The sequence below is a fragment of the Odocoileus virginianus genome, chromosome 31 (assembly GCF_023699985.2).
Source record: "Odocoileus virginianus isolate 20LAN1187 ecotype Illinois chromosome 31, Ovbor_1.2, whole genome shotgun sequence".
NCBI classification, from domain to species: Eukaryota; Metazoa; Chordata; class Mammalia; order Artiodactyla; family Cervidae; genus Odocoileus; species Odocoileus virginianus.
This window is the reverse complement of record NC_069704.1, coordinates 32,596,038-32,611,375: the sequence shown is the minus strand read 5'-3', so window position 1 is coordinate 32,611,375 and position 15,338 is coordinate 32,596,038. Positions and strand designations below refer to the sequence as shown.

Sequence of the window (15,338 nt, the reverse complement as noted above, 5' to 3'; positions counted from 1 at the left end):
TTTGCTGTGCTCCATTAGATCAAAATGTTCATAGAAAAATGGCTGAAACTCTGCAACCTTGCCAGCCGTATCAATCTTCCAGGATCTGGAACATCAATAATGAAACAAACAGCACTTGAATTAACATGCCACTTGATAAATTGTTGAGGTTTATATGTTGCTCAGATTTGTCAACAGTGACCTCCTGGCAAAGTGAAAAGGCTTTTGAAAAATTACCTCTGGTGCTTTATACTGTTGCTGTGCTCAAAAAATTTCCCTCCAAACAGAGAGCCCGTTCCCTTGGGATCTGTTACCTCGGAGCTGGGGGTTTTACTTAGCAAGGCAGGGGAAGGAAAGGGTGTTCTTTGGTGATGGGCGAGAAGCAGAGAGCAAGTCCCTTGGTTGAACTCTTTAAGTAAGGCTCTTCTATGTACATGGCAGATGCTTCAGAGCCTGAATTCCTGGAGGAATTTCAACATTGTCTTCTAAGTATCAACCTCCTCCAAAATGATTGAATGCTATGGGAATGTGGATAGCCTGCCCTGGGCCAAAAGAGAATCAGAGACAAAGCAACTGGGATCAGTGGGTTTCTAATTGTTGCAGGGAATTCAGAAGCAAATATTGCTGGCCTTCTGACAGCATGTGGAGTGTCTGAACATGACAGCTCTTGAATTTCTGGGGGTAAACGTGCAGCCTGGAATCTGCTGAGAAATGCCTTCCCCGCACTCTTCCCGGGGAGCTCGGGTAGTAGCATGCTTTGCTAACCTCGAAGGAGGGGACAGCTGAGCCAGGACTGGAGCAAGGAAGCCCATAGGGGGAAGGTCTTGTTGACAAGATGCAGAAACCTTAGCATAGCGCATTTCCATTTTCCACCTCTGGGTTTAAGCTCTAGGTGATAGGAGCCTGTCAGAAAGCAAATCATAAAACAGGGATGGTTAAGGATATTAGAAAGAACTTGTCTGTATAGCTATTCTTGGCAGAATTTCCACTGTTTACAAACATCAGTGAGCGAGGCTCAAGATGAGCACAATCGGTGAGCTTCCCTTGGCTTTGAGTGTTTGGTGGCTTCTAAATTGGCTGTGTGAGAACTTGCTTGCAGAAGTAAGCCAGAGTGTATCATTAAAGGCAACTTAAATACACATCCCCATGAGAGAATGCTTTTAAAAATTACCTGTAATAGCAGTTGGCTGCCTCCTACATAGTTTAAGACAGCTAGCTGGGGAATGTCCAATTGTTATCCCTCCAAACAGTGATAATCCCCATATAAGATAAAAAATGGATTTTGGGGGTTGGGGATGGATTGCTGTGATATTTCAGAGGGTATTCAAAAATGTATGATATAACAGCTTTTGTTTCTAGAATTGCTGTGCTTCTTACATAAAACGTTAAATGTGAAGGAGAAGGTAGAGATTGCATGGAGGTGCTGAGACATCCTGGGGATTGGATGGACACACATGGCCTTGCTCAGGAAATAGGCATTCAGGCTTTCATTTCCCTACCACACATTTGTTTTGGCTGCACGTTGGATTTAGTCTTCTCTTTGTCTTTCCTCCGTGTCCTTTTCTTCCTATATTTCTCTTAGCTTATTATAGTAGCCCTGGCCACTGGGAGCCTTTTTTGGGACCTTGTACCTATTCAATATACTACAGAAACATGTACTATATGTCTAGGGGACTTTGTCTACTTTTCCTGTAGGGTGTGTCTATTAAGAACCCATGAGATCTTAACTGTTATGAAGTTTTTAATGCATGTAGACCTTTATCTTTGGAAATGTGTTTTGGTTGCAAACATCATGGGTTTAGTGGTCAGTGGATGAATTGTTTACATAAGACACAGTAGACGGTATTTATAGGCATATACATTCTGAGATTTTGGACTGTAAAGTTCAAATCTGGTATGAAAAAGTATTATGGTTATCATTTTAATATAAAGATATCCAAGTAATTGCTTTACAAATAATATTATAGCTAAAGGCAAAGCACAGAACTTTGCTATTGGATTGATCCATTATTGCTGTGGAAGTATCTTGTAGGCAAAAATGGTGTAATCTTTGAGAAAGTGAACATAGTAATAGGACAGTCCAATGCAATTTTAGTTGACCAGTTATAAGTTTGTTTTAGTAATTTATACATATGAAGCAAATTTTCATCAGAAGTTTCATTCAAAGCCTATTAAAGTAACAAAAAGATATCATTTTGCACATTTTACACATGTAAGTGGATGTAGAGTTACAGAAAGGTAAGTGCCTTGTCCAAAGAGTGGAGAAAGGATCCGATCTTTGAACTCATAGGTCATCTTTCAGTACACTGTACAACAGGAATCCTAGATTCATGCTGGGAGTTTCAATGAGTGTTCTAAAGATTTTCAGAGAACAGAGAGGAAAGCTTCATATCAAATTACAGGAAAAGGAAGTAAAGAAATTGAAACCCTGATACATTGCTGGTGGGGCTATAAAATATGGAAAATAGTTTTGCAGTTCCTCAAAATGTTAACCATGAAGCTACTGTGTGTGCATGCTTAGTCTCTCAATAATGTCCAACTCTTTGCAACCCCATGGACTGCAGCCTGCCAGGCTGTTCTGTCCATGGGGATTCTCTAGGCAAGAATACTGAAGTGGGTTGCCATGACCCAGTGATTCCACCCAAGAGAAATGAAAACATGTCCACACAAAAACTTGTACATGAATGCTCATAGCCACATTATTCACAATAGCCAAAAATTTAAATAACCCAAATATCAATCAGTTGAGTTGATCAACAAAAATGTGACATATCCATACAATAGAATTTTCTCTATAAAAGGTATAAAGTAATGATGCTATAATGTGAATCAACTTTTAAAATGTTACACTAAATGAAGGAAGCTGGTCCCAAAACATCACATATTATATGATCTCATTTATATGAAGTATTCACAATAGGTAAATCTATATAGATACAAAGTAAATTCATTATTGACTAGGGCTGGAAGTGGGGAGAATGGGGAGTGACTGCTAACTGAAATGATAAAAATGTCCTCAAATTAGATTATACTGATGGTTTTACAACTCTTTGAATATGTTAAAGCCTATTGGATTGTATACTTTAGAAGTGTGAATTTTATAGATATGAATTATAGCTCAACAAAACCATGAAGAATAATAAGAGAATATGTGTTTTTCCAACTTCAGGCCCAGCTTCAGTTATCAGCAATGATGATGACTCTGCCAGCCCACTCCATCACATCTCCAATGGGAGTAACACCCCGTCGTCTTCAGAGGGCGGCCCTGATGCTGTCATTATTGGAATGACCAAGATTCCTGTCATTGAAAATCCCCAGTACTTTGGCATTACCAACAGTCAGCTCAAGCCAGACACATGTAAGTACAGCTGTTTACACTTACTGGCCCATTTGCTTCATAGCTGTATCTCGCAGCATGTTTATCAGAGTCCCTGACAAGGGTGATTGAGGGGTGGGTGAAGTGAAATGTCTTAAGGATTCTTGAGGCTTTGAGCCCATGGAATAGATCATTTAGTTTGTTGATTATGGCATTCTTAGGGTGTGTCTTCTGCTGGGATTGGAACTGTGGGCAGAACTGACTTCTCTTGGGATCCATTTTCCAAAACCATTTGTCAACATGAACTTGGAATTAAGCCATGCTTATCTTGAAAAAGATAGAGACAGAAACCAGAAGTGTCATTAGAATCCGCATACATCAGTTACAGAAGATAAGCAATTGGTGGGATTCAAATTTGGTTTACTGAAAGTCTTTAAAATAATACACCAATGGTTGTCAGGAATGGTCTGTGTTGCACACAGGTGCTATCAATTTAAGTAGTTCTGTTTTTGGTTTTTTGTTCAGTCTTAGTTCTTATCATGAGACTTACTGTGATATCACAATAACAAAGGGACTTCCCAACAGGTATGCCTACACTGAATTATGTTTCTCAGAACCAGATGAACACATTAGCCTCTATTGGAGAGCTTAAATCTTTCTTGGAGACTCTTATCCTATTTTCTGAGCCACTGCTCAAATATAAAGAACAGAACAAAGCCTGAAGGGCAACAAGAAATAAAACCACAGTGAACAAACAGGCTTATGTCATTGGAACTATAGGCCTTCCCTTAAACATGAATAAGGGACTCTGAGGTCCAGACTATCAGGTGGCTAAGGTCCCCTGGGTTCCAGGGGCACTGACAAGTGGGTATCTTTTTGTCTGTTTGCATGTTCTTGCCCCATCTTAAATACGCTTCTCCTGCTCTTACCTGTCTCAGGTAAGGTAGGACTATTTCAAGGTTAGATTTTGGGGACTGACTTTCCACTGAGAACTCTCATGGATAAGGGGATTTAGCAGTGAGTATTTTTTAAATATAAACAAACATCTGTAATTTCCTCCTATTCATTCAAATTTATCCTGAGGTATGTTTAATAATGGATTTGAATTTGAATTTAATCACTAGGAAGAACAGTATTACAATCTTGTAACATGTGAGACCCCACCACAGATTTCAGTTGAATTTGTAATATGAAAAGATAAATAGAATAGCATATAAGAAGAATACTGAGCTCCTTGGAATAAAAGGCATTATTTGAAATCAAGATATTATTAATTCTAATATTATAATTATGGTGTAAACCAGATGTGTGGAGGCCTTGCTTACCATGTGCATTCTTTGTTGAGATAAGCATCCCCTAACAGTTCTTGAAATGTCCTGCATGCGTAACAGTGAAATGAAAAAGCAATGCAAGATACTGTAATGAGGGAATCTTTCATTATTTTGATTGTCATCACTAGGAACAGAGTATTTTGACCCCCCTGTCACCACTACCAGTACCAGACTGTATGATATACTTCAGTTAACCAGAGGCTATGCTATAGCTGAGGTTGACTAAAATTAAACTGTACTCAAAAATTTGTTTTTGTCAATGGAGAAAAGTTAAAGCTAAATAATTAAGCCAGTAGCCTTAGTCCAACAAGCCTAATAAGAGAAAATGAACCAATGATCAAGGAAAAAAACAAACACATGCTATAGAATCAAATAGGCTAGATGGCTTCTGAGTCTGTGGTTCTTTCTAAATGTGCTTTCTTTCCCTTGAAATCCCGCAAGAAAATTTCTAAAGGTTATTTCCTTAGTCTAGCATCCATGAAGGTTTTTACAGAGGTTTTTGATTAGACATTTTGGTAATTTTAAGGAGTTTTGGGTTTTATGGCTCAACCACTCTATGCCATTCCCATTTGGAAGGAACTGGAAGACAGTTGAGGAGACTGGCAGCTTCCCTTCAGCTTCTGTCCTCTACCAGAGGTGTCCAGACCGTTGGTTTTTCCTTATAAACTCTAGTCCTTCACTCAGCCATCCTTACTGGTTCAGTGTTCTCAATCACTTAGCATCTTATACTAGCAGAAATTTTCTTTCTTTCAAGCATCAAGCCATATGCTCTTTCATGATGTTAAGAACACTTAAAATAACACATCTTCCATAAATCTTTTTTCAAAGAAGTGGGAATGAAGAAGCAATTTACTTCTCTTCTCTCTTTACCTTTTCTTAAATGTCATTCTTTACCCCATAGTTTTTTTCCCTTATCCTCAATGTGTCTGTCACCTTTTGTGAAGCCCTGGGTGTTACCACTCTGGTATATGTTTCTGTAGTCTTGATTAAAATCAGGTTAGATTGTAAGCTCCTAGAGAGCAGAAACTATACCCATTGAACTACTTCATTATAGCATGGGACACTATTTGCCTCTGATGTGGGCCAGATGTTGACCAGATATGGCTATTTATTACTGAAATATTAATTACTAACAAACTTGTAACAAGTATAAATGACCTTTTACATTGATACTTTTTCATTGGGTCTATTCCTATTAAACTTACCTACATAGATTTTTTTAATGTCGGATGAATTTTTTACATATTAACCAGTTTAAGTAGATTTAGATAGAATTTTAGCAGAAAAAAAGCCTTTAACAAAGAATCTTTTCTTTGAAGGTCCTAATTGTAGTCATTCAAAAATTAAAATATTCAAAATGCATAGATTTGACATACAGAAGGAGAGGGGTTTGTCACTATAGGCCCATGAAATTTTGGTAGCTTAGCTTTCAGTTAACTTATTCCCCTCAAATATTTTCACAGCTAACCTTTAAAGAAGGGCTCTTCCAAGGAGTTGGATAGGTTACATCTGAAAAACAAATTTAAGAAGCTCTCAGAAAAAGTGTGGAACTTTCCTCATATGCTTAAAGCAACATATCACATGAAACATACAGTCTCTGATGGACCCATCAGAGGCTTGGGTCACAAACCAGCACATTTACTTCTCTTTCCTAAAGCTTTCTGCTATTCAAAGATTTTGGCTTTCGAATACATGTCTGATCTTACAAACAGTGATCCCACTGTATTTCACTGAATTGTAAGAATCTAATGTAGAAAGTGAAGTTCAATTCATCACACATTTATTGACTACCCACAATATTCCTACAATATTAAGAATTGGAAATTGGGTGATAATGATGGCTTGTTCCTTGCCCACATGCAGTCTCCTTGGGGAGGCCAGTGTTGAAAGACATTGTGTAATTACAAAGCACAAGGTTTGGATAGCTTAGAGCAAGCATCCTAAACCCCAGTGACTTATAGGGTCAATATGAGAAACAGGCTGGATCAGAAAGATGACATGGTGTGGTGAAGATCATGATGGAACATGGGCCTGGTATTACCAGATATTCCAAATTTTCCAGAGAGCAGGCATTTTTTTTTTTTTTTATGTGATTTCTCCAAGATTTAAAACAATGAGTGGGACCAACAAAATACATTAGCACAAATCATATTTGGTCCACAATACACCAACTGTTTATGGCTTTAAAGATCAATGAATAAAAACAGTTGATTTTACAGATTTTACAAGCTCAGAAGTAGCTTGTCCAAAGTGGCACAGCCTCCCTGCTTGTGTAACTTTGTTCTAAAACCAAAACAAGTGAACCAAAAATCACGATTAAACTATGTTTCTTTAAATGTTGTGTAAGATTATTTGAGTGAAGGATGATGCTAAATTATATCCCCCCAAAGTACTTTTTCACTCTCAGGAGCTATGAGAGGTTTTCAAAATCTAGAGGTGGTTTGCAGGATTTTAGAACAATCTGAACAAGGCTGAATTGCTCCCGAGCACTTTCCAATAGCAAGTCTGTCTACTTTATTGCAGGGCCCAGAGGTTCCCCCAAGACCGCCTGATAATAATTTGGTATTTGGAGGCTCCTGTGTCACTGCAGGAACTAAAGGAGGCTAAATCCATGCCTGATGGAGGAGAAGAGTTCTATGGTTATCTGCAAATTCTGGCCAGACAACATCTTGACGTCACTCCTTAGCTTCCAAAACCTAGCCAAGCAAGAAGTTGCCTTCCCGAGAGAAAGCAGTGTGCTCTAATGACTAAGCCCTGAGTGCTATGCCACTTTAACTATAGACCCATCTCCTCGATCAATCAGGATGGCAAGATGGAGCTGAGGAGCTCAGCGACATCAAGGCTGCAGTTGGTCTTTAATTCAACTAGTCTGTGTAGACGTGTCTGAAAACCATGTCATCTGACCACACGGGGTTGTTTCCTAGTAGGATTGACCAACTTGGCTCAAGGGCAGCTGTGCTACTGTCCTCTCCTTGTCTGCTAAGAACATTTTTGACAGGGTACAATGGAAACACACCTTCTGAACTGGAAAAAAAAAAACAAAAGAAAGAAAACCCACTCTAACCAACAAAACCCCTGAATCATCAATCTTGGGTTCTTCTGAAGGGTGGGAATGCGTTATAGCTTCCCCTGCAGGAAAAGCAAATGCTGTTTAGACTTGTTGACATCTCTAGAATTGTGTCTTTCCTAGAGCAGCCTTATAAATTAGCTAGAATCCTAGGTGGAGGGTCTTCATTAAATGAGAATTGTCTCTAAGTATGTACTGTATGTGTTTGTTCTTACAGCGCATGCCCTCTATGTGTATCTAGGGCTAGTAATTAACTCTCTGTGAAAGATGCAGATAAGGAATCCTGAATTTTCCCCATTTTGATTTCATTTCCAATGAAATGGACATTGATTGATTTCCTGCAGAGTGTGCCATGCTCCTCTAAGCATTCGAGTTTGCCTGTGTGTATATGTTTGTGTGTGTGTGTGTTTTTCCATTGGTTACATGCTTATTATACAACCATGTAGATAAGCACAGATTCATAGACCAGCAAAGACTAAGGAAATAAAACATGATAAAGGGAGGGAGTGTTTTAACAGTAGCTGAAAAGATCATGCAGGGCCCCCTCTTGCTTCTCTTAGCTGCCATACCTACACTGTCATTGTGTTACCAGCCAGGGGAGGTAATGGAAGTGGTATTTTTCACAGAACTGCAGAGGTTTTGAACATATTTGTAACATTACTTTGAGTACATCTGAGCAAAAGTTCTGAAGTACATCCAAGACCCCAGGAGCTCGTCAGATCAAGGGCTGAGAGTTATTGGAGGTCATCTTCAAACTTCACTGCAATCTGTGCCCATGGTCCATTATGATGGTCCATTTGATAGGGTTTAAAAACAGGCAGAAACAATTGCTTTAGCACTTTATTATGTCCTTTGCCTACTAATTTTGTCTTTCAAAAGTACATTTGCTTCTAAGTATTTAATTGGCCAAAAGATAGCTGCTTTGGGAACTGTTTATATCCCTTTGAAGGCTATGGCCTGCACTTTAAAAATAACCTGGGTCTATTTTGCCCAGCATGAGTGTTAGGGACAAGAGAATGCAGTTATTTTAGGATCCTTAGAAATTGCTTCGTTTATGGCACAGTGGGCTGACAACCTATCTCACGGGGGTCTTCATGGCACACTGCTCATAGACTCTGTAAAGTCCCAATCCAATTCTGTCTCTTGGTGCCATAGTTTCCCATTGCTACCTATAACAGCTTGATACTATATTCTCCTTTCAACTCCAGAGGAGTTGGTAAGAAGCTAGCAAATAATGTTTAAAAAAAGCAACTTGAATTTCCTTGTAGAAAGGAAATAAATACATGCTGCATAATTACATGTACAATGTAAGACATGATAAAAAAAAAAACCCCTGAGAAGAAAATTCAAGCACATTTACGACTATGTAAAATAAGAGACTTCATTCTATTAGCATTTGACCCCTGGGTGATATGACTCGTTATCAAAAAAGAAATATCACCCAATTATAAGATACCTAGACCTCTTAGAGAAAACACTCCATCTTACAGTTAATGGCTAAAAAGGGAAAAAACGATTATGGATTTAGGTCACAGAGACACTCACAGTGATATTCTGATTTTACTTCCACATCATTGGCCAATCAAGAGGAAATTATGCACCCCCTCACACACCAGACAGTTCAGTTCAATGTCACCAAATCATCACTGATGTGCTCGAAGCATCCCAGCACATGCAGGATCCTACAGTGTTTGTTCTGGATATTTTCCAAAGCTCAACCCAACTGGATAGGGATACCAGCAGGATGAATCTAATCAAACGCACCACCATTTTGGTTTCCGGTTGGTCACTCTCATATGTGCCAGCAGATTGGGGACTAGAACCAGCTCAGCAAACACATATGCAGAGAAGCCTCTTATGTTGCTGGGGAGCTCCTGTTACCCAGATGCTTTGAACACTGAGTGCTCCCTGTGGTTAAGTAGAGATGACAGAAGGGGAGTTTTTCTTGGATGTGATACTTGCTCATAGCTCAATCCTTCATGGCAGCTAATGTAACAGAGTGCAGGCTTTCTCTTTGTGAAGTGCAGATTTTCTCTGTCTCAGCTAATTCTGCCAGCTAGAAAGGGTAAGCCACGATGGCTGGGCTTCTTCTCAGATTTGTCACCATGCCAGCTCTCCTTCTGAGGCACAGCCATGCTGCCCTTCCTTCACTATGTTGCAGTTTCTTTGTTTGCTCTTTGTCTTGGTAATTGGTAAGTGTGTGCATGCTAAGTCGCTTCAGTCATGTTAGACTCTTTGAGACCCTATGGACCGTAGCCCGCCAGGCTCCTCTGTCCATGGGATTCTCCAGGCAAGAATACTGCAGTGGGTTGCCATGCCCTCTTCCAGGGGATCTTCCCAACCCAGGGGTGGAACCCGTGTCTCTTACATCTCCTGCGTTGGCAGGTGGATTTTTTTTTTTTTTTACCACTAGCACCACCTGGGAAGCCCCTTGATAGTGGATATTTCTCTTGAAGCATGTAAGATGAATTTGCTCCATACCATGGACAAGAAAGAATTGGAGAGAGATCTACTTCTCATTTCAACCTGATAGCCAACCACAAAAGTCAATCTCCCTCTTCGGGCTTAGCCTCTAGGAGTAAAGCAGCCTCCTGAGATGGAGATAGCAGCCCAAAGTGTTCACAGTGCTCGCTGTCTGAGCCCACTTCTTTGGCTGAGAGGATAGTGTGTATTTCTCAATGCCTGAGCTCCCTCAGGGAGGTAAAAATTAGAAGGTAGTATTTGTGGTCCAAAGGAGAAGGACATGTAAGTATCACAGTAACTGTACCCCCTCCAACCAGGGTTGTGGAGGTTCTTTTAAAACAGGACAGTCTTGGACAAATCATAATGGATTGATCTCCCTAGTTGGCATAGCTCTGATGATTGATTTCTGCTAGTAAGACAGAATTAAGTCTTCATTCACCAAAATGCCTTCAGAGTCCCTAAAATGCAATTCTTTAAAAATAAATAGTATAAGTTATAATAGGAAATTTGGAAAACATAAGAAACAAAGATGGAATAAAAACTTACCTATAATTCTAACAGAGATAACTACTGATAATATCATTTGGATATCAAACTTTGTCATCTTGTGACTGTCCTTTTACCCTCCCATGACATAAAGTCTAACCTCTTGAACCCTGGCCTTTATTTGTACTGGGCTTTGTTCATATCTTTGTAGTAATGGGTTGTCTTGGGTGAATTGTGTTGGAAAGTCTGTAGGAAGCTCACTGGGTGTATCATTGCTGGTGTCAGATCTTATATTTGCTTGGTTATACATAGGAGTATCACCTGATATGAAGAGCTCACTCACTGGAAAAGACCCTGATGCTGGGAAAAGACTGGGGGCAGAAGGTGAAGGGGACAGCAGAGGATGAGATGGTTAAATAGTATCACTGACTCAGTAGACATGGCTTTGAGCAAAATCCAGAGATAGTGGCGGAGAGAGGAGCCTGGCATGCTGCAGTCCACAGGGTCACAAAGAGTTGGACGTGATTTAGTGACTGAACAGCAGCAACATAGAAGTTAAGACAGAGGTGGGCTGGGCTGACCTTGGCAGGTCAGGTTTCAAGTGACCCTTAGCCCAGAGGAGCTCAGCTTTTTCAGGGTGAGTGTCACAGAGGAGACAAACCTTGTGCTGTAGGCTGAGAGGACTTGGGAAGCAAAAGGCTCCCTCATTTGCCAAGGAAGCCTGAGTGCCTCGGTTTAGGATCAGCTCTCTGCATGACTCCAAATGTAGTGACTGCTCAACTGGAGCAGATGATCACACTCTGCCTCCTAGCTAGCTAGCTCCTTTCAGGCTAGCTCCTTTCAGAGAGCCAGGAGTCCTGGATCTGAAAGGGTCAGGCTGGTTACACCTGGTTTGCTTTCCACTATGTAGAGATGCCTTTTCTTCTTCCCAGGATTCCTGGGCTGTGCAAGGACCTCTGATAAACTGGAGTCTCTCCTTAGACATCCTGCCTTACCTGAACTTGATGCAGTCAGTGGCCCAGTAATCTCTTCATGAGATTTCCTCATGAGTCTTCTCATGAAAGGTTTCCTCTTCTAATGTCTCAAGCATCAAGGCCTAAGCCGGGGTTCTGGACAGAGGACCTCTATCAACAGTGTGACATACTGGAGTATTTCAGAGTTGGTATTTTGCAGAGTCCTATTAAAGTTGATAGGTTCTAAAAGTAATTCCAGAATACATAGATTCCTATGATATGTAAGAAGTTAGATTTGTTCAGTGTTGAACCAAAGGGAGTGGGGAACCAAAGGGGAATTCTGGAAAGAAAACAGTAATCTAATGTCTAGTTTCTTTATTATTTTCAACAGTTCCTGTACATGCTATGAATATGGGTAGACATCAACATTCTTTTTACCCTGTTGCTATTATTTAGCACATTTATTTAACCATGCCGTTGACCTTCTGGGTGCATTAAAGTGGAACCCAAGTGATTATTAGATAATGATGGCATTTAGACTAAGTGCCATATTCCTAATGTTCCAATAAGTGGTTGATACAGGGGGGACAGGATATAATCCCACACTGTCTAATTATATTAAAAGAGCTGGTCTCCATGTTATGGAATGCCTTCATTATAGAAGATTACATGATATCTCTGCACCACTGAGTGGCCATCCGACATGTTTTCCTGAAAGAAGGATGGATTTTCAGATTCATTTATGCTCTCATGCCCAATACTCATCTCCACCCTTGTTCCTGAAAAGAGTTTGCTTTAACTAGTGGGTTGGCCTTCAGTCTGTTGCTAATGAACAGAGAGAAACTGTTACGCAGGGACAAATTCCTACTTTCTATTAATAGAGTACCCGGCCAGCTGGACTAACTGGCCTCACATTGTCTCTATCCTGGCTTTACTTCCTCTGGCCCATAAATATAAATTCCTTTGTTCATATCATTCTATCACCCTCTCTCCTTTTCTCTATGTATGAAGGTTCAGGAACCATGATGCTAATGGTGACATTTCATCCTTACTCCTAGTTCAATTAATGCTATTATCTGATATCCAGAGAAGCAGTTGTGCTTCTGTGTCACTTCTTAACCCTTATTTAAAGAGAGCCATTTTCTTCTTTCCCAAGTGTTGTCATTTTTAGGATATTTTTCTCTCTCTAAAGAACCTTTATTTTGACTAAAATTTCCTTGTGTACATATAAGATTTTAGTTTGCCTTGAGCCCTACTTAGACCTTTATTAACATTGGCCTCCAAAGAGGAAAACTAGGAAGACTTTGGTGACGAGGAGCTCTGCCTTAGATTCCTGAACTCCTGGGCTTTGAGGAAGTTGATGGCCAAGTAGCAGAGGGAATAACCGTATCACTCACTTCCTGAACCATGTATCTTCTCTGAGTTTGTGTATACTCTGCTGTTTCCTGCACATTGAGTCCCAAGTTTTAAATTAAAGTGAATCTTAGCCAGAGTGGGGTCTGATCGCTGATATGTGAGTGTGGTCCTTGGTGTTGACATCCCGGGGGCCCTATTTTGTTCTCTTAGAAGAGCTCTGTGTTATCGAGGGTCAAGCTTCTGTGTGCGGGCCAAGCTAGGGAGGGGTTGTAGGACTGGGGATGAATCCATGTGGTCCTCATACCTTATGCCCACTTTTGGAAAGAGGGGGCTTGTGTGAATTCACATTGATGATGTTCCCCAAGGAGACACTTCAGCTAAGGGGCACCCAGTCTGAGTGTTAGTGTGGTCCTGTCTCGAAGGTCTTCCTGCTTCCCCACAACAAGCAATGAGCCTCTTACTGCTGGCTGGGCTCCTGCCTGCTGCCTTGCAGTGCTGATCTCAGCTGCTGTGCCCTCTGATGCTGCACCAGGATCTGCGGAGGTGGGGTAGGGAGGGGACTCTGCTGATTGCTACATGTTGCTTACCTTTATTTCCCTCTCTTATGTTTGAAGAGAGTGGGCCTGAAACATGATCTGCGTTCTTTTACTGTGTTCAGAATCTCCAGGGCTTGTCCCGCATATGTATGAATGATAATGGAGCCTGGAAATCTTTACTGTAGAGGCTTGTTGATGGAAATGAAATCTGTTGCATTGGAATTTGTGATGTAGTTAATCATTCAGAGCCAAACTCTTATGCCAATAAAGACAAGAGTGTCAGATTTGTGGTGTCCGTTGCCTACTTTTTATCACCAACTAATAGTTATTCTTACATAAACTTGAGAATTTAGTTCAGTGTTGGGATTCCTAAAAGCACCACCAACAGCATCCTAGAAGTTGTCTCCATTGACTCCTGTTTAGCTCCCAAGCAGCTCCTCTGGGCTTTCAGACAGCCCCCACTCTACCTGGCAGAGCCAGGGTAATATGGGTGAGGCCCTCAATTAAAGTGCAGAATTTAAAGGCGCACCAAACGATGTCAGCCGTCGAGATAAATTTCATTTGAATGCAATATTTTAAAAGACAAAAATTAATGAAAAACCTATGAAGAAAATTTCAAAATTCTTAATAGACAGACTTGAGAAAGCAGGGATTAGGGTGAGTGCTACAAATCCAAGGTCAAATGCTGGCTTTAAAATTTTCATATTTTTTCCTTCACAACTGTTTTTTTAATGTTTAGTTTTTAAAAACATGGCATTAAGACATAAATTGTAATGATTTAATATTTTAGTATATTTTATACTAACTATGAATGGAATATAATCTTTAAAAATTGTGAATTACTATATTGTACACCTAAACTTATATGATGCTGTACATCAACTCACTGAAAAAGTGATAATAAATAATGGAGAATAAAAAACAGTATTCATGTTAATGACTGAATCTGGGGTATTCCCTTAAATTTTTTGCACAGGGCAAGAATCTTACTTTGCTCACTTTAACTCAGCCCTAGACTCAAGACTCCTGGCCAGGATCTTGTGTAAACCTCTGGTCTTTGCAAAATGCCATTTTGTGTACATTAGCTGCTGGGCTGATTAGCTTTCAGGCTTCTCTTCTTTCCTGCATTCCTGACCTAATTGTTCTCCCTCCCCACATCTCATCTGTCCCTAGAGATGCATTCCTCTGAATCAGCCAGCTTCAGCATCCCCAGCACTAACCATCCAGTGCTGTCTGCTGAAATATCTGCACAGACAGGCACTCTCATCTTCTGATGGGCTTTTTTTCATATGTGACTCTCCAGAGTGAGGAAATGAACAAGACTGCCAAAAAGAGAGAGAGAGAAAAGAAACAAAGAAAGAGAAGGAGAAAGAAAGAAAAGACAGAATGAGAAAGATTCTTTTAAAAAGGCAGAAAGGACAGGAGGGTCAGGAGATCTTCTTAGCAAAGTTGAGAATTAATCTAGAAAAAAACTGGATAAAATTTTAAAATAAAAGTGAAATTTAGATAATAGATATTGCTTCATTTTCCCACATTTGGAATTTTAGTATGAGATTTGATAAATTCGAGATATACCTTTTGAGATTTTAAATACTCCAGTTTCACTCAGCCTATTCCTTAATGCCATGAGCCCCTTTTGTAGTGTGTGCATTTTTTATTATCTTAAACAACCAATATCGAATGCCTTTTATGTGCCCAGCCTTACGAGTTGCATTTTCACATAAAAAACAAATGAATCCCTGTCAGCGCTGCAGGATAGATATTATTACTCTGTTTAATAGATGAGAAAACTGAGGCTCAGAGAGGCTAGGAGGGGAAATAATGAACCCAAATTACAGTCCTAATGTGGGA

At 40.1% G+C, this 15,338-nt stretch overlaps 1 protein-coding gene across 8 annotated transcripts in view; it reads left to right on the top strand.

The window, feature by feature from the left end:
- The window catches only part of NTRK2 (neurotrophic receptor tyrosine kinase 2), a 388,890-nt gene that overhangs the window by 215,081 nt on the left and 158,471 nt on the right, over positions 1-15,338 (top strand). For 6 of the 8 annotated variants that reach the window (XM_070459542.1, XM_070459539.1, XM_070459540.1 and 3 more), the window contains one exon: positions 3,149-3,337. In XM_070459542.1, coding sequence (XP_070315643.1) covers positions 3,149-3,337 — 189 coding nt within the window. Of the gene's footprint in view, positions 1-3,148; positions 3,338-7,149; positions 13,772-15,338 lie in introns of those variants that run through there. The other 2 variants (XM_020898022.2, XM_020898032.2) reach the window with 1 other exon arrangement.